The following is an 18,501-nucleotide window of genomic DNA, read 5'->3' as shown; positions in this document are numbered from 1 at the left end:
ACAGGGCTCCGACGGCTTCAGCGGGCCTTCCAGAGGCCCGATGCGGCTGTCGGAGCCCTATTCGAGGGTGCCAGCGACGGCATCGGGCCTCCAGGAGGCCCGAAGTCTCGGGTGACCTTCTTTGAGGTCGCGCGAGACTTCGCCTCTGGCCGCCGCCATTTTGGGCGAAAAAATGGCGGCACCCAGCGCGGCTTTTTGCCGCTCTGAGCGACGTCATTTTTTCGCTCGGCGGCGGCGGCGGCAACCGCCCCCGGGGGCCACAAGGAAGGGCTCCGGGGGCCGGATCCAGCCCGTGGGCCAGAAGTTGTTGACCCTTGTGCTAGTGTAACATTTGCATGTGCACATTCTCTGTGTGTTTGTGCAAAAAGGAAGTAGCAACCACAGAAGATGACTGGAAGTTCTAAGCCACTTATTTTCAAAAATGCCTGGTTTTAGGGGGAAGTGTTCTCAGAATCAAAACATTCTTGGGGAGATGATTTGGAGAGCCCCTGCAACCCTCCGAATGTGTCTGATTCTGAGGTGAACACCATCACCTTCAAAGCCATGCATTGGAGATATAGGCTGCTTAGACCTGACAGCTTTCTCTTTCCAATGATGATAACTCCCTTTTCTTCTTTTCCTCTCTATCACTTAAGCCACAGCTCACAAGTATTTCATCTCTAATTTTCTTAAAATTAGTTCCTGAAAGTGTATTAATGGCTTTTAGTACGGCTGTGGTTGCTACCTGCTGGTGGAGAGATGTTTTTACAAAATGTGATTAAGGGAAACATAGAGTGCTTGTTAGAACTACAGGGCAGGTGGAAATAAAGAATAAGTGACAGCCACAGCATTGTGGGAGGGTGAGTTTAACATTTCAAACAACTTGGATAAGGTCCGCTACATTAAAAATGCTGCTGCTGGATGGCAAGTCAGTCAGTGGGAAAACAACTGTTCTGGATTTGATCTTGGATGAGGATGCCAAGTTAGTTTATATTGCAAAGACCTAGTTGGATAGCGCTGAAGGATGGATGGGTAGCCTCTCATTTTTGTTCATCAGGAGTCTATGTGCAGCAGCAAGGCTCTGTTATTACGCTGTTTTTCTCATCAAATGCCACAGTTTGCTGAGTCTGAGCCTGAAGGGATTCTATTGATGTACCACACACCCCAGTGCTCTCTCTCTTCCTCAATTAGCTGAGTCGGTTTAGGGATTGTGCTGGAATCCTCTCAACATGTGGTGCTGGGGGGGGGTTCAACATCCATGCTGAGATTCCCTTGTAAGGAGTGGTTCAAGACTTCATGTGATGTCTGGTTCCTCCCATGTTTCAGAAAAAATCTGGATCTAGTTTTCTGTGCTGGATGGGTGGATGATGATTTTGCTGTGAAAGAACTCTCTTCATAGAGAGATAAAGAGATCATTGACAGGGTTAGATTTACTGGAGCTGAAAGCCCATAAAAGGGTGGAAGGCTGATCAAGTTGATCTGTCCCAGGAGACTGATAGATTTGCATGGTTGGTTCATAGATGCTAAGGAGGCCACATTTATCTAGACTCTTTTCACTCTGGCTTTTGGTCTGGTTATGGGATACAGATAACCTTAGTAGACAACCTACATCTGGAACTGGATGGGAGGGTCACTTGCTTTGGCTGAACCTGTCAGCAGCTTCAGTATCTGTCAGTACCATCAACCATGATATTCTTCCAGACTTCCTCTTGGGAATGATATGGGCACTGTTTTGCAGAGGTCTTGGTTTTTCTTGTAGGGAGAAGTTCAGATGGTGGTGCTGAGGGATTGTTGTTTGATGCCCTAGTTGTTAATGTGTCACATCCCTCTGAGCTCTATCTTGTCTTTTAAGCTATTTATAAAAAATAGCATTGTATTACAACAGCTTTTAATTTTTGCTTTTCCAGAGGTACAGACTTGGGGTACGGCTGTACTACAGAGTGATGGAATCCATCTTAAAGTCGGTATGTCTTCATGATATTCAGTTCTTACAAATTAAATTTTTAAAAATATGGTGAAGTCTACATTTACTTGCATCTGTTCTAGGAAGAAAAACGCCTATCAGTTCATAATTTCAGGTATGTTTGCCAAACATACTTTAACCCCTATAATTTGTTAAATCTTCAGACACATTATTGAGATTTATTTTCTTACAGCAAACTTCTGAATAACAACATCTTTAATACATCTCTTTTGGCTTGTGCACTGGAGGTTGTCCTGGATACATATGGCAGTAAGTGTAAATTAAAATATCTCTATATATTATTAATATTTGTTCTTGGATCTTAATGCAACAGCATTAATTTCTTTTCAGTAGAACTTTGAGTGTTTTGAGGATAGGAACTCTGTTAAGCTAGCTGCAAAATGTTCAAATGATTTCTCATTCCAGCAAGGAGTTGTAGGACTTATTCAGAACAAGTGCAGTTTCTGCCCCACAATCAACTAGATTTCATCCCTTTAGCTCCTGCTTCTCTACTGCTGAGTTTAAACTTTTATGAAGCTTGAACCTTTCCCTTAGTCTTCCCCCCCTTCTTCCTGTTTTCTAATCTCCTACAAACCCCCCCCCCACAGCTTCCCTGTCACTTCTCTATCTTCCTCTTCCTCCCACAATATTTATCATAGCTAGACTTCAGAGACTCTTATTTCTATTGGGAGCTTGCCAGAAGTGGAAGGAGAGGGGAGCTGTCCTTTTTATCTGTCCTGGACAATACAGATTTTGCAGCAGACACCAAACGGAGAGTGGATTTGTAGGGATAAACACTGCATGTTTATCCCTGCATCAGTATGTCCAACATAGTGGCCAGCAGTGGGGAAACACTAGCTAAGAGGCCTAAAATTTCAGAGTTCAAACTGTTCTAGACCTTTTCCTCATCTAGCTGCTCCTGGAGGGGAAGGAGGGCATAGCTCAATAATCTAGTTGGCTGTTCAAGCAGAAAATCTCACTATACACTTCACAAAAACTGCCAACATTTTGGTACTCAGCACTCTTAAAACATCTTTCTGGCTTTAACTTTAGGCCTCAAAGGAAGCAGTTAAGAAGGCCCTACCACAATCTTTCCTGGGCATCCCCTTTCTAAATAATTTCATTATTAGGGAAAACTGGAATAAACCAGCAACTTTTAAAGCAATCAAGCAGTCAGGTGTGGGAAAGCATAATGGGTGCTAACAGAAAGATTAGATTAATGCTTTAGGCTTAACAAACCTTTGAGTATGACCTTCAAAAGGAAATGCACATGATAGGGGGTGGGAAGCAGCAGTATTCACAGCCATCAAGTTACAGGGTCCTTTCCACATGCCCTTAGTTCTGTGACCAATCAGAAGTTCATTTAAAGATCATTTGACCTTTCAAAGTTCTTATAGCCTCTCTGTAACTGTGGTTGTAACACAATATAATAAAATATTTGTACCCCAAAGTAATGCAGGGTGTGCTAACACTATGGATCAGTGTTGGCTATGGGAAAGAGGTCTGAGGACCTGTCTAATGTGAAGATGAGATACCTCTTTGAACTCGTTTGTGACTGAGTTAATTGCAGAAACCTGACACTTCAGAGTACTCATGTGAAAACCCTTGCCCAAGCCCTTCTAGAAGAGCGTTAGGGTCAAATATACCAACCCTGAGTGTGTCATGTACCTCTATTTCTAGAAAAAGCCCCCAGGTTGATTCATTGACTGTTGGTACAGATCATTTGGAGGCATGTGAAAACCCTAAGGAGGCCCTTAGACATAGAACCTGCTTACCTATTAACCTGGAGCAGTCAGTTTCCATGTGTCAAGCTTGAATGTGGAAATCTGAACCATCCTTTGCTAGAGGCTATAGACTAGACAACTTTACTTTTACTTGGGCATCCTGCCCGCTCTAATGTTGCTCTGTAGTAAGATGATCATGTGGGAAGAGAAGTCTCTGGGTCTGTCTCTCTTTGATCCTGTCGTTAGTCCTGCTGGGTAGTTGATAATTTGTTCTAATAATATTTTCTGTCTTCTGGCTGTTTAATGATTCTAGTTCTGCATAGGTTTTGCTCACATATATAAGGGTGCTCAGGACACGTCTTATTGATTAAAAACACCTGTCTGTAGAGTGAGCAGGAGGCAGAAGGATGCTCTGTCACAAACAATGACTATATTAAATACAAATGACCCTGTCCATTTAAGAAAAGAATCTATACAGGATTTAATGTTACTTCATTGTGAAAGTTATTTGTTGTATTCTCTTTAGCATCCACAAATACTTCACAAAGTGATTGTGTGAATACAGAAACCAACTTGTCTTTCCCTTGGATCATCAACATATTTGACTTAAAAGCCTTTGACTTATACAAAGTTATTGAGAGCTTCATTAAGGCAGAGCCAAGCCTGACAAGAGACATGATAAAACACCTAGAATGCTGTGAACACCAAATTATGGAATCCCTTGCATGGCAATCAGTAAGTTGTCTTTTTAAACACATCATCTTTGCTGGGCATCCCCTTTACAAGTCATTTCAGGACTAGACAAGATGACTTCCCAGAGGATGTTCTCCATTGCCGCTCCAAAAATCTGGAATGACCTGCCAGATGAGATCTGCCATCTAACATCTTTGGAGACCTTTAAGAAGGCAGTAAAAATGGATCTCTTCCGGCAGGCGTTCCCAAACTGATCTCCTCAGAATTTTCACTCTCCACTTGTTTAGCTGTACCTACTGGACCTTGATTTCGATCTGTTTTAATAACCATTTGATTGAGAATTGTTTTTAATGGTATTTTAGAGTGGGAGGGAGATTGGGAAACTAGAATCTAATATGTCCTGTTATGCTTTTATCTACTGATATTCATGTTTGAGTTTATTGTTTTTGTTTGTTGTTACCTGCCTTGATCCAATACAGGGAGAGGAGGGATACAAATAAACAAATATTGTTATTGTTATTATTATTATATATTTTGTTAGGGACAGGTGGAATGGACTGTTTATGCTGGTACTAAATGTATAAAATGTATTTAAGCATTATCACATGAACATGCTTTAGGCCAATTCATGTGTTGCCTTTTGTGTTTCTTTTGTGGCTTGGTCACATGGTAACAGTGTGCAATGGGAACTATATTGGCCAGGAAAATAAGACCGTTTCCCAGACCAGCTCCATTACTTGCTGGGAACAAATACTTTTTCTGTCAAAGAACAAAGCATAGACCTGAACCATGTATGTCCTTGATTCAAGTGTTCATTTGCAACATCGAATGAATGTGTTCAGAAGTAATCACAGCAGCTGTGTTATGGCCCAAACAGATGAAACCCAGGAAATATCATTTTTATTTAATGTAAATATGAACACTTATGTGATGCATGTCAGGTAGAAACAACATCTTAAAGAAGTTATTATTATTCTGTTTATTTATAGCCCGCCTTCTTCCCAGTACAAGCGGTTAACAAATCTAAAACAGTCCATGTTAAACAGTATAAAACATTAAAAATACAAAGTTAAAAAAAAACCAATTCAAACAATTACAAACATTACATGATTAAAATTTAAAACTCTTTAAAACAAAAACAAAACAGCACCCATGTCAATATGAGAAGGCATAAAAATGGTTTTATCTGCTGTTAAAAAGAAAACAAAGTTGGAGCCATCCTGGCCTCCCGAGAAAGAGAGTTCCAGAGCTTGGGAGCAGCCTCTGAAAAGGCTGTGGGACAGAGAGAAGGGCCTCTTTCCATGATCTCGATACTCTGTGGGGCTTGTAGAGGGAGATACAGTCCTTCAAATAGCCTGAACCCAAGCCGTATAGGTAGGGATGCCATATCCCGCCTGTAGGCGGGGCAATCCCGCTTTGGGCGGTGCTATACCGGCCCCGGTCCGGTTTGGCGCCAAGACCGGGACGGCACCACCCGCGGCCACCTCCGCCCCCACGTGCGCCACGGGGTCCTCCAAGGCCTCGTTGAGGCCTGGGAGCGCTCTCCGCGGTCGGAGCTCCAGCCGCGGAGATGCTCCCTCCCAGGCCAAAGCGAGGCCTTGGAGGCGGCTCCGCGATCGCAGGGTCTTCCAAGGCCTCGCTGAGGCCTGGGAGCGCTTTCCGCAGTCGGAGCTCCGGCCACGGAGACGTTCCCTCCCAGGCCACAGTGAGGCCACGATCGCGGGGTCCTCCAAGGCCTCCGCGAGGCCGGGGAGAAGGAGGAGGCCGCTTGGCACTGCGGCAATCGTCGCGATGCCAAGTGGCCCCTGTGCCCCTTCCCGGCCTGGGAGCAGGCCTAGGCTTCCTCCCAAGCCGGGAGGAGGAGGAGGAGGAGGACAAGGTTTAAAAATGTAGGACCTTTTTTTTTAAATTTCCTGGCCAGGAAATAATAAAAAGTCCTACATTTTCAAACCTTGTCCTACATTTGTCCCGGTTTGGCGGTCGTCAGGTATGGCAACCCTACGTATAGAGCTTTATAGGTCAAAACCAGCACTTTGAATTGTGCCCAGAAACAGACTGGCAGCCAATAGAGCTGTTGCAACAAGGGAGTTGTATGCTCCCTGTGGCCAGCTCCAGTATAACAACTTGGCTGCAACCCTTTAGACCAGCTGATGTTTCTGCCACTTTTCAAAGGCAGCTCCACACAGAGCACATTACAGTAATCCAGACAAGATGTAACCAAGGCATGTACCACCATGGCCTGATCTGACTTCTCCAGGAACAGGTGCAATTGGCGCACAAGTTTTAGCTGTGCAAAGGTACTCCTGGTCCTTTCTGGTACCTGGGCTTCCAGGCTCAGTGCTGAATCCAGAAGTACCCCCAAAGTACGAACCTGAGTTTTCAGGGGGAGTGTAACCCCATTTAACACAGGCTGACTCCCTATTTTTGGATCTGTCTTTCGACTGATCAGGAGCACCTCTGTCTTATCTGGATTAAGTTTCAGTTTGTTTGCCCTCATCCAGTCCATTACAGTGGCCAGACCCTGGTTTAAGAGAGAAACAGCTTACTTGGAATTAGGTGGAAAGGAGTGATCGAACTGGGTATCATCAGCATACAGGTGACACCTTACTCCAAAACTCAGGTGACCTTTCTCAACGGTTTCATGTAGATCTTAAAAAGCATAGAAGACAGGACTAAGCCCTGAGGGACCCCACAGGCCAGTGGCCAAGGAGTCGAACAGGTATCCCTCAGCACCACCTTCTAAGAATGCCCCTCCAAGAAAGAACAGAGCCACTGTAGAACAGTGCCTCCAGGCTCCATCCCAGAAAGGCAACTCAGAAGGATACCATGGTCAATGGTATCAAAAGCCACTGAAAGGTCCAGCAAAATCAACAGGGACACACTCCCCCTGTCCAGTTCCCTGTGTAGGTCATCCACCAAGGCAACCAACGCTGTTTCTGTCTCATAACCAGGCCAAAAACCATACTGAGATGGATCTAGATAATCCGTCTCATCCAGGAATGCCTGGATGAAGTTTAAACAAGTACTAGCCATTGTATGGGTTGTAGAACAAAATAAGGAAGGAGTTGATAATTTTGTATTTCTAATAGACTATGGATAGTAATACAGAAAACTGAATGCAGAAGTGACAGTCTCCAGAAAAAAAGGGAAGACACTGAGCACTGAACTGCCTGGTCAGGTTTTCCCAAAATGATAAGAGTTGCTTATAAGATCTCCTTATACGGTATATACATTTGGGTATGTGGATTAATAAAAGTGTGTGTGTGTGTGTGAGAGAGAGAGAGAGAGAGAGAGAGAGAGATTGATTAACAAAGAGGGTGAAATAAATATAAAAGGTTTTGGCTTCCACCTTTTTCAGTTGCTAAAGATAAAACTGAGCTGCATTCAAGGAGACAATTTAGAACCCTCTTGTTTTCAACATTCTTCAGTGTATGAAGGTAGCCAGCATGACAGTGTGTTTTGAGCGTTAGATGATGACTCTGGAGACCAAACCCTTCAAGTTATCTATGAGCCATTCAGTTACCTATTTTACGATTTTAATTGTGCAGATTACTACTAACCCTAAATCCTGAATATTCTGAATTGGGTCAGCTCCGCAAAGAGGGGGAAAGTGAGATAAACCAGTGAGGTAGGTCAGGCTTAAAGTGGTTTTCCCAAAGAGTGTCACTGATGAACATGGATTTGAGCTCATCTTTCTTGTCTTATTTCAGTCACCCTAGATTTAAAAAACTATGGTTGAGAATCTTGATGTATTAGGGAAATGATACTTGTTTTAAGTTTTAAAAAGAATTCTGTTATGAAAACTCTACAAGGCTCATGACTACTTAATGTGTATTTAACTTTTTGCATTTGCTATAGTGAGCATATTTATTGCATTTAGTGAGCATATTTATTGCATATTTATTGCATTTGCTATAGTGAGCATATTTTTGCATTTGCTTTAGTGAGCATATTTATTGAAGCCTCTTCATACTGTGGGGCATCAATTGAGCTTGCTGGTGTCATGGCTTGAAATATATGCAAAGTGTTGGATACTTCTGTTGGAATAGTGGGGCTTCATTTTTCAACAATCTTGTCTACAGAGTTAAGAGGGTAACTTCATTTGGTTTTTAACAAGGTATGACTGTTTCTAAATGTCAGATATGTATGCAGTCATGGATGTTAAAAGTCATTTTCGGGGAAGTAATATGACAGTAGAGAGTCAGAGAGCTGCATTTTTCTTGAGATGTTAAAACTGTTTTTATGATGGTGGTGGAAGGAGGTCGGATGCAGATAAAAGCCCACTTCTTGCTGGTCATGAGGCGTTTGGGACATAAAAGCCAGGCAAGGTTTTTGAGAAACATGATGAGAAACAAAGACAGATCTAGTCCATATCAGCCCTGTAAAAGGTTGCAGGCTCCTTTGTAGACAGAATACAGTGAGAAATCTTTGTACTGAAACATCTGGAGATAAATTTAGGTGCTGTAAAAGGTAGCATGTCAATTATAGCCAATTTGTTTTACTTTAGTTAGAAATGAAAAACTCAGAGTGACTCTAGTTCAGGATTCCCTGATGTGGATGAATTCCATATCTTCAGATCCAAAAGATATCTATTCAGATTTAGCCTGTGAACTTCAAAAGCTTGCATAATGTATTTTGCACCTTTTGGTTGTCATAGTAAGGTAGCATCATAATGTGTTTTTGGATTTTATTATATTTTGCTGCATGGCCAATTTATAAGTTGTTTGATGATGCTATCACTGAACTAATTGTAGCAGTTTTTAATGACCAGTACAGTAACTGATTTGTTCTATAATTTATGTTGAACTATTTGTGTTTATTGCTTCATTTCAGAAATTTTGTACCAAAGAGTTACTGTGCTCAAGGCAATATTTTTCTTTTGCAGACAACTCTAGCATAATGTTTTAAATGCAGTTGTTCAACATAATACTTGTGTTATGCAGATGAGCAGGTGATTGTGAATGTCTGTTTATATTCTCTATCCAAATAAATTGATTTTGAATCAAGACATTTCTAACTTCTTTGAGGAGCAAAATGGTTCTTTATAAACTACAGTAATCTAGCTATGCTTAAAGAAAAATACAACTTTGTAAAAAAGAGAAAACTAATCTGGATAATCTAATGGAATACTAGGAACAATGCAATCCCCTACATTTCTGTTCAGAAGTAGTATTCAATTCAACAGGATTTATTCCTAGGTAAAAAGTTAAAGGATGGATTGTAGCCAGAAAGATAAAGACTGTTAAGTAAATGAGTGGGAAAATTCCAAAAAAATCCAGAAAAAGATGTAGGACTCCCATGTCCACCTCAGAGCCAAGGCTATATACACGGCTGGTACATTAATGGGTCACTCTGTAGCAAGTGAATAACTTTTGGAGGGGAGGGAGTCATGTGAGTCTCCTGGGGGCTCCTGGAGATCTTTGACAGATTACCCCCCCCCCAAGTTTTTAAAAACTGTTCCAGATTACTTCCAAATATCCTCTAGGGGACATTTTTAATATTTAATATTAAATAATTAATATTTCCTAAAAAGCCAATATAAATCCAAGATAAAAATATATTCATCCACTGTATGAATGCAAGCATCTCTGTGTGTAGTGGTTTGATATGAGAAGATCCAGTCCTCCCTTAAGCAGCACCATCACCACAGTAAACCAGAATTTAAAGACATTGGTATGTTAGTCTGGAAAATCAGTATGCAAAGAGATCTGGTAGCTTCCTTGAGACTAACTGGAAAAGAGAAATTGGTAGCATGAGCTTTCATTGGCAAGAGTCTACTTTCTCAGATGCATGGAGTGAAGTGAAAGTCTAGGGACAGGATATCTCTGGACTTTCCACTGCATCCCACACTTCTGAGGAAGAAGATTCTAATCTATGAAAGCTCATGCTATCAACTTCAGTTAGTCTCAAAAGTTGCTACAGGATCCCTTTGCACACAGTAAGGCTAATGCTGTGAAGCTATTGTGCTTATAACTTCAACTATTAATAGAACCCAAGGTGGCTAAGAAGCACAGTTTACACAATAAACACCACTAACACCATCATTGTAATAATACAGTTTCAAAGGCTACATACACAAGTTACAGACACCTTTTCTAAAAGCAGCTAAAAGAGTGGCAGCTAATCACAAGCCCAGGGGGAGTGAATTGTGCAGTCTGGAAGCAATTCAGAAGGACCTCTTCCCCATGCCCTTCATATGGGTCTCTGAAGATGATAGCATTCAGAAGCAGGCCTCTTCTGAAGCTCTTATTCAGATAGGCTCATAGCAAGATAAACAATCTCTTAAATCAATACTGTTCAAAATGGTGGAATGGACAGGTGCAGCTTCTGCAGAGTCTCCAGAAAAGAAAGAAACACCTGGTGGTAATACAGCACAAATATTGTGCTGATCTCTGAGGAAAATTGTTCTTCCCCATATCAGATAGCTTGAGAAACAGTGCCTTAGATAAGTAGGTCCAAGCCATTTATCGCTTTGAAGGTTAATATCAACATTTTAAATTGAAGCAAATAATCAGTTGCTTACTTTTAGAATCAGAGTAATATGATCTCAGTACCATGCACCAGTTAGTAGCCAGTCTGTTATGTCTTGTGTCAACTAAAGTTTCCAGACGCCCCCCAGGAGTTGAGCACATTGCAATAAGTAAGGCAAGGCAAGTTGCCTTGTAGCTGATGAATTAAAATAGTTGTGTGAATATACTCATTGCTACTATTTCCAGATATCTGGGAGTTAAGAAATAACATGGGATCATGGAGTAGTCTCATAATGTGAAACTAAGCTTTGAATTTGAGAACCTCTTCTAGTACAAGGTGAATCTCAGTTGAGTCCAACTTCTATCATGGTGAGAAAGTTTAAAAATTTTTCATACATTAATACTGTAAGTCCTCCTAACTAGAAATGGAGTGAATTCTTCAAATACTGGTCATTATAATCCCAGTTCAAATGCATATATATGCTTTATTTCCTGGGGAGAGTTAAGTGTATGCTTAATGATCTGTCACTGAAGTACTGTTAGCAAGAGTTATTTGTGCTTATTTTTGGTGGATCATGCATATAAACACTCACTCTTCATACATACATGTTAGTAGCCAGTTCTCTAGCCTTGCAAAGATTAACCGCTTTTGAATGAGAAATTACAATAGTATGATCAATATCAACAGTTCTGTTAAAACTGGCAGTCTTTCCAATGCTCTTAAATATTATATTTTGTTCTGAAAGTTTACTTCAATGTAAATATTTCTTCATTTAATAAAAGGCTTCAAGATATCAAATCATTTGAAACTTGTGTGAGTTGAAGTGTATGAAGTGCTCAAAGGTGAATGCTGTGTGGAAAAACAGTGCACCTGAAAGCATAAATGCTAAGCATTGAGGCTTGACCGTGTCATTTGAAATGGATTCACCAAATATGCATATAACATTATCTTTCATTCAGAAAGGGAGTCATAACTCCCTTTATAAATAAATTGATTAATCTCTTAAGGTTAAAATAGTACTCTCTTTACCTTTACAGATACCCTGAATTATAAAAAGGAGACAAGTTCCCTTTCATGTGTTCATTATGCCCCACATGATGAAATATGAATCTTTCAAAAGTCTGTATTTCAGAAAAAAATGTGTATCTACTTATAAACAGAGACATTTATTACTATAAAAATGTTTTTACTCATCCAATGTTTGGTGTATATAAGCATATCTTTATACAAAAAAATATGGCTTGAATGTTCAGTTTTTGTTCTCTAGTTCTTACACTTTCATTTATATTGTAGATTCATTATCAGTTGTTGCTTGTAAAGTCTGGAGTCCATGTTGAATGAATTTATCAGAAGCTTGTGTTTTGGAGGATCTGTATTCATGTCTTCGTGTTGACCGGCCCTTCATTTTTATTGAATTTTGAATAGTGTCCGAAGTGAAATAGTAAACTATAGGGTCAAAACAACAGTTTGAAACGGCAATGCACAGTGTGATCGGATACATAGTCCTCACAGCAGTAACTACTGAACAATTAATCCATGTTTGTGTTCTCATAAGTGAATAAAGAATTAGGGTAATGTTGTATGGCACAAAACAGAAACAGAATATCAGCAAATGAACAAAAATCATTCGAAGAACCTTTCTTTTGCTTAATTTATTCCGACTGAGTGTAAACGGTTTATTCAAAGTCCTTAGAACCATTGTGGAGCAAGTCACATTTAATATAAGTGGAATGAAAAATCCTACAATTTCAATGAAGATAACAATCCTTGAAAGATAGGTTTTCCAGGTTGCTTCAGAAAAATTTTCAAAGCATGCATTGTGAGTTAGTCCTCCTGTGCTGACATGAGTGTTGGTGGATTGAAATAAGCTTGCTGGTACACTTCCTACTATCACAATTGTCCAGACTGCGATGCAGGTGATCTTTGCATTTCTTTTTGTCCGAATAGTCTTGGACCGAAACGGATGTACAATTGCTAAAAAGCGATCAATACTTATGCTGGTCAAAAAGAAAATGCTTCCATACATGTTTATATAAAACAATGTGACAGAAGTCTTGCAGAGTATATCTCCAAATGGCCAATCCTTTGTAGCAAAGTAGTAAACTCTGAAGGGTAATGTAAACACGAAAAGAAGGTCTGATATTGCTAAATTAAGCATGTAAGTTGTTGTTTCATTACGTACTTTTAGTGTGCAGGTGAAGATATATATGGCGACACAATTAGATATTAAGCCAAGGACAAATACCATACTAAACATATAACCATATAGAGTATACTTGAAGGAGTCTTCAGTAGAGCAGTTGGAGCTTAGCATTATGATAGCAATTTTATTTCCACAGTGAAGAGTTTTAAAAGTAAAGCTGTACCTTCTTTTGTTGTGTTGTGTTGTAGTCACGGCAAAACTTTCCGGTGCTTTGTAAATCCAATTTTTGTGTGCTTTCATTTGTGTCTGGCTTTACTTTAAACCGCCATTGCCAGATTATAAAATTTAGAGGAAGGCATTCTGTACTGTACTCATCCCAGAATTACTTTCTTCCAAGTATTGTAGCAGATCACATAGCCATTCCTTGTCAATAGTAAATATCTCATTGTACACAAAGGACGTTTAAAACTCCAGTCTAATTGCTCCACATACTGAAGGAGGAATGTATCTTTCCTGTTGTTCCGTCGAAAGTACTGCATATCATTTCCAAAGTTGCGTGTGAGTAATAGAACTGAAGGTCCTTTACAAACAGACTTCCTTGTTTCCGACCTTCCTGGCTTTTCCCCCTGTTGTCTTGTCTTTGTGCTGTTAAATAAACGTTTAGCCCACAGCGTTGAACCCACAGCGTGAGAAGGGTGCAGAGGAATAAAATTCCAAAGCGTGTCTGTTCTTGCTGAATTTGAGCTTTCTTCATACACGCCAATTATCCTGTATGCATTTGCGTATTCAGAGAGAGAGAAAACACCCCACCTTTGCTTACTCAGCTTGTAAGCTGACATCACAGGAAAAGAGGGCTGGACTAAAGAATAGAAGGTTTCAACTTTCAGTTCATTTTAAAGAAAAAAAGTGTGTTTCTCAGAAATCTATTTGAGAAGCTTGAAAGAAATGTCTTAAGCTGGTACTCAAAACTTTATTGACAGTTTAGAAAGCTAAAAGCGCCTTCTGATATGTTGTTAAATAATATATTAGATCCATTTGAATTTTTTATATATATCTAGAAGAACAAATGACAAAAGAAAGCTTTTTTCAGGCATGATATGTTTTGTCACACAAAAAGATATTTGTACCACATTATTCTTCCTTGCAAAAGAGTTTCAACAGTTGAATTTTTGATAATAATGATGATGATGATGATGATGATGATGATGATGAGGATGATTTATAGCCCGCCCAATCACAAGGAATCCAGGCGGGTTACAACAGTAAAAATAAAGAAAATAAAATACAATAAATAAATAAAATACAATAAAATTAAAGAGAGCAAAGTGAGTACATTCACAGTTAGGCCTGATGGAAGTTGGGCCTCTCTTTTTCATTCCCTCCCAGGTCTGATGATGATGTCATGGAGGGAGGGCTCTTCTTCTTGAGGCAAGGATTTTATTTTAATTAATTTTAATTTAATTCTTCTCATTAAATTTAAGAGAAGAATTGGTGGACAGAGTGACATAAGTCACAGTAAATGGGGAGTAGAACTAGGTAGGGAAGTTTTTGTTCAACCAGTTTACACTGCATATAAATCCTGTAAGCAACTTTTGTTTTGTCATTTAATTAGTCCGTTAATTTCAAAAGCATTTTTATATTTTAAAGCACAGCACAGATACATTTTAGAGATAGTGCTGAAAGTTTATCGTTCTGAGAAATGGGTTAAGGCTATTTGAGAGGTTCCTGCCTTCTTGAATTCTAGCTAGCTAAGCATTATAAAAGCCATGTTGCAACTAGGTAAAGGTATCAAAAACAATGTGGCTAGAAGGGATACTCAGGTGATTTTTTAATCTGTTGATCTACCTTGAAGTGCTATCAGAACTAACATTTTCAGTCCTCTTGAAACTAAATGACAGCAAGCAAAGCTCTTTGCAGCTCTTCTTACTGTAACATGTGACTGCTAAAAGCTGTGCTGGTGCATTTGGGATCACTTGAATTAGTCAAGCTGTTTATAGAACCACCCATAAAAATACTCATTATAGTAGCCAAGGTGAAAGATTGTTGAGCCTTGCATGACAGTGGCAAGAAGCCTTTTTAATTCTTTCAGAAAGGTATGTTTTAGGCAAGAATCTATAAATTGGAACTGGAATTTTATTAGCCATGGCCTATTCTCAGCAGTGTTAAGGGTGAACGCCAATCCCATCACATTTTCAGTGATGCTTTGTCTAAACAGGGTTTCATGTACTTATTTCATAGAATCATAGAGTTGGAAGAGACCCTAAGGGCCATCCAGTCCAACCCCATTCTGCCATGCTGGAAATCTAAATCAAAGCATCCCTGACAGATGGCCATCCAGCCTCTGTTTAAAGGCCTCCAAGGAAGGAGACTCCACCACTCTCTGAGGGAGTGTGTTCTGCTGTCAAATGTTGAGGTGGAATCTCTTTTCCTGTAACTTGCATCCATTGTTCCAGGTCCTATTCTCTGGAGCAGCAGAAAACAAGCTTGCTCCTTCCTCAATATGACATCCCTTCAAATATTTTAAACAGGGCTATCGTATCACCTCTTAACCTTCTCTTCTCCAGGCTAAATATCCCCAGCTTCCCAAGTCATTCTTCATAGGACATGGTTTCCAGACCCTTCACCATTTTAGACTCCCTTCTTTGGATATGCTCCAGTTTCTCAATGTCCTTTTTGAATTGTGGTGCCCAGAACTGGACACAATATTCCAGGTGGGGCCTGACCGAAGCAGAATAGAGTGGCACTATTACTTCCCTTGATCTAGACACTATACTTTTATTGATGCAGCCTAAAATTGCATTGGCCTTTTTAGCTGCCACATCGCACTGTTGACTCATGTTCAACTTGTGGTCTACTTGGACTCCTAGATCTCTTTCACATGTAGTCTCCATAACCCAGGTGTCCCCCATCCTATATCTGTGCATTTCATTTTTCTGCCCTAACTGCAGTACCTTACATTTCTCTGTGTTGAATTTCATTTTGTTATATTTATATCCTACATTTCCTCCAGTAAACACAAAACAGCCCTGTGCACTTTATCCTCACCAAAAGTCCTGTGAGGAGGATCAGGGGAAGAGTTTTCTAATCCAAAGTCACCCAGTGTCAGAATCTGGCAGTCTGCCATAAAATGGATGTTGTAGAGGTATTAAATTGGTAGCTGAAGAATTATAACTGTTTGGGTGTTACAGAGATATATAAGTTTTAGAGTTATATAATATGTGTAGTGGGGTTTGTTGGGAATGATGGGAGGTACAGTGTTATGTGAAAGAGCTACTGGTGCTTCAAAAGAGATGTACCGTATATATTTGTCTAGAAGTCTAAAAAATTATGCCCAAAAATTGACTCCAAAATCCCAGGTCGACTTATTTATGGGTCAGTATGATAATATGATAACAGCTCTTTCAGATTTCTCCACGTGGTGGAAGATAGTTTCTTTTTCTCTTAAAGCAGAAAGAATCCTGAGTGATTAATTGCTTTAAAATAAACAAATGCTGCAACAAACAACCTCTTAGTGCCTCTTTTGTTGTATGCACACATACACACACTGAAGGAAACTCTAGGTTTTACCCTCGGCTTAGCCACGGGTCATGGCAAAATCTGTAATTTTGGCCTCAAAACCTGCCCTTGACTTATACATGAGGTCGACATTTAGTCAAGTATATACTGTAAGTGCCTGACTCAAAAAATGCATAGATGTCTGTGGGAGGATTTTCTCAGCAATCTTATGGGGAAAGAAAAGGAGAAGCAGAAATGAAAGTGGATGAGGGGGACTGGACAAATAAGGATTTTTTGGGGGGGGGTATGTTTTAGTTAGCAAATGAATGAAGAAAAAGCCCATGAAGCTCTAGGGCAGAGTATTGTTAACTTTATGCTTGTGGATGATGGTCTGATTGCATGCATCTAATTGTGATCTTCTCCAGCTACTGAAATAAAAAATTTACACTACTGTAATCTGTTTGATTACAGAAGACTGGTTTACTGAACTGTGTGGAGTGGGCAGCTTCTGACGCCCAGTGGATTTCATGGCTTAGTATAGACTTGATCTTAGCCAAAAGGCCGAGAAGCGATAATCTGGATGTAACCACAACTTTTAGGTGGCACTTTAGAGAAACTACTGGTGGCTTACTATGCCAACCTGAAGATCTCCTTACTCCTTCACAGCAACTGAGAATGAGAAAAGCCTCCCGTTGAAAGTAATAGCGGTTTGTTGCCAATCCTATCTGTGCAGAAGGGGGATAGCTGGGGAAGGTGGGATGGACCCATCTCTCAGCCACTGCACCCCTTGCAGTACAGTTTGGCTTGGGGAAAAAGTATCCCCCTTTCTCCAGGAAGATGCTTGTTCAAAAGAAAGATGAATTCTATACAGTGTCAAAAATCTTTGTGTTTGTGGCGGAGGGAGATGGGATAATATCAGAATGGGGCGTGAATGTGGCTTTGGCCCTGGCCATTGCTGGCATTAAGAAGGTTACCATAATGCAGGTCTTAAGCTGGAAAAGGGCTGTTGTTCCTGTCTTAAACTGAATGACAATTTTAATTTTATTTTCACAATAACTGTTGCTTTAAAAAAATACAGTGTAATCCTATCTATTATTAATAAGCCAGTTGTACTGCCAGTGAAGCGTACAAAATAAAGGATCCATAGAATTGGCAAGAGGTTTAGCATAGCTGCCGTATTTAGTTAATTTCTCCACCTCTTCTGCCTTCTAAAGCCTTTGTCCTGAGCAGGTTCCCAAAGAAAACAAGTTTGTAAATGTCTCTTCCATCTGTGTGGGCAAAAGCAAGCCGTTGACTGTTGTTCTCTTGTTGCCCCGGCTTCTTACTCCTTCACCTACTGAGCAAGTCTTCCTTTCAGATAATTGAAGTTAATGCTTAACCTGCCTGAAGGAAATCCTCTTATCAGGCAAGTCTGAACAGCGATGGCAGGGAGGGGGCTGAAAGGGACTTTGCTCTAAGCCTAGTGTTCTCTGCATTTGCTTATAAAATGCTGGTCTTTGCAAAGACAGTTTGTTTCCTTTTCCTTACATTCATCAACTCTCAGGGAGCAAGTTGGTTGGACTAGCTTCTCCTATGATGCTGAGTGGGCTTGTCAATATTTATAGCCAAGTCTCTTAGAGCTGGACTGAACATTTCCATTTCCCCCCCAAGCAATGTATGTAGGAAGGAGCAAGATGAAAACACCCCCAAAGCTGGGGTTCCTGGGGTTGGTTTTGTTTACTTTCAGTGAGATGGCAAGCAGCTTGGAAGATTCTCATTTGGACATGAAATGTAATCATCCGTTGGATCGTCATACTTTTGATAATATTATATAGGATAAGTTGCTTTTCTTTTTGTTCTGGTTTTAGTTTTTACATTCAAAAGCCCCCACCCCATCTGAGCAGTTATTCAAACAAGGCTTTGTATTGTGAAAGTAACTTCCTGCAAGGAAATGTGTGCTCTGCTCTGCTGTATCTTCTCTTTTCCCCAGTGATAGCAGGTTGTCTCCAGACATCCTGGTGTTCAGAAAGAGTGACATTGCTTCTTAGAATCTG

The 18,501-nt window shown here is 40.3% G+C and overlaps 2 protein-coding genes across 2 annotated transcripts in view; one reads left to right on the top strand and one right to left on the bottom strand.

Moving 5' to 3' along the window:
- RB1 (RB transcriptional corepressor 1) overlaps positions 1–18,501 on the top strand; it is an 83,649-nt gene that overhangs the window by 29,440 nt on the left and 35,708 nt on the right. Inside the window, 4 exon segments of the mRNA XM_042471650.1 lie at positions 1,887–1,943; positions 2,026–2,057; positions 2,136–2,212; positions 4,193–4,401. Of these exon segments, the coding sequence (XP_042327584.1) occupies positions 1,887–1,943; positions 2,026–2,057; positions 2,136–2,212; positions 4,193–4,401 (375 nt within the window).
- LPAR6 (lysophosphatidic acid receptor 6) lies at positions 11,976–13,830 on the bottom strand. Its single transcript, XM_042471499.1, has one exon. The coding sequence runs from the start codon at positions 13,271–13,273 to the stop codon at positions 12,113–12,115; it is 1,161 nt and encodes a 386-aa protein (XP_042327433.1). The 5' UTR covers positions 13,274–13,830; the 3' UTR covers positions 11,976–12,112.

This window comes from Sceloporus undulatus, chromosome 1 (assembly GCF_019175285.1).
Source record: "Sceloporus undulatus isolate JIND9_A2432 ecotype Alabama chromosome 1, SceUnd_v1.1, whole genome shotgun sequence".
Lineage (NCBI taxonomy): Eukaryota > Metazoa > Chordata > Lepidosauria > Squamata > Phrynosomatidae > Sceloporus > Sceloporus undulatus.
Note: the sequence above shows the minus strand (reverse complement) of the source record. Positions and strands in the feature narration are given on the sequence as shown.

Coding starts and splice junctions, on each gene's coding strand:
- LPAR6 (XM_042471499.1), bottom strand. CDS start 13,273: ATGAAAGCACACAAAAATTGGATTTACAAAGCACCGGAAAGTTTTGCC.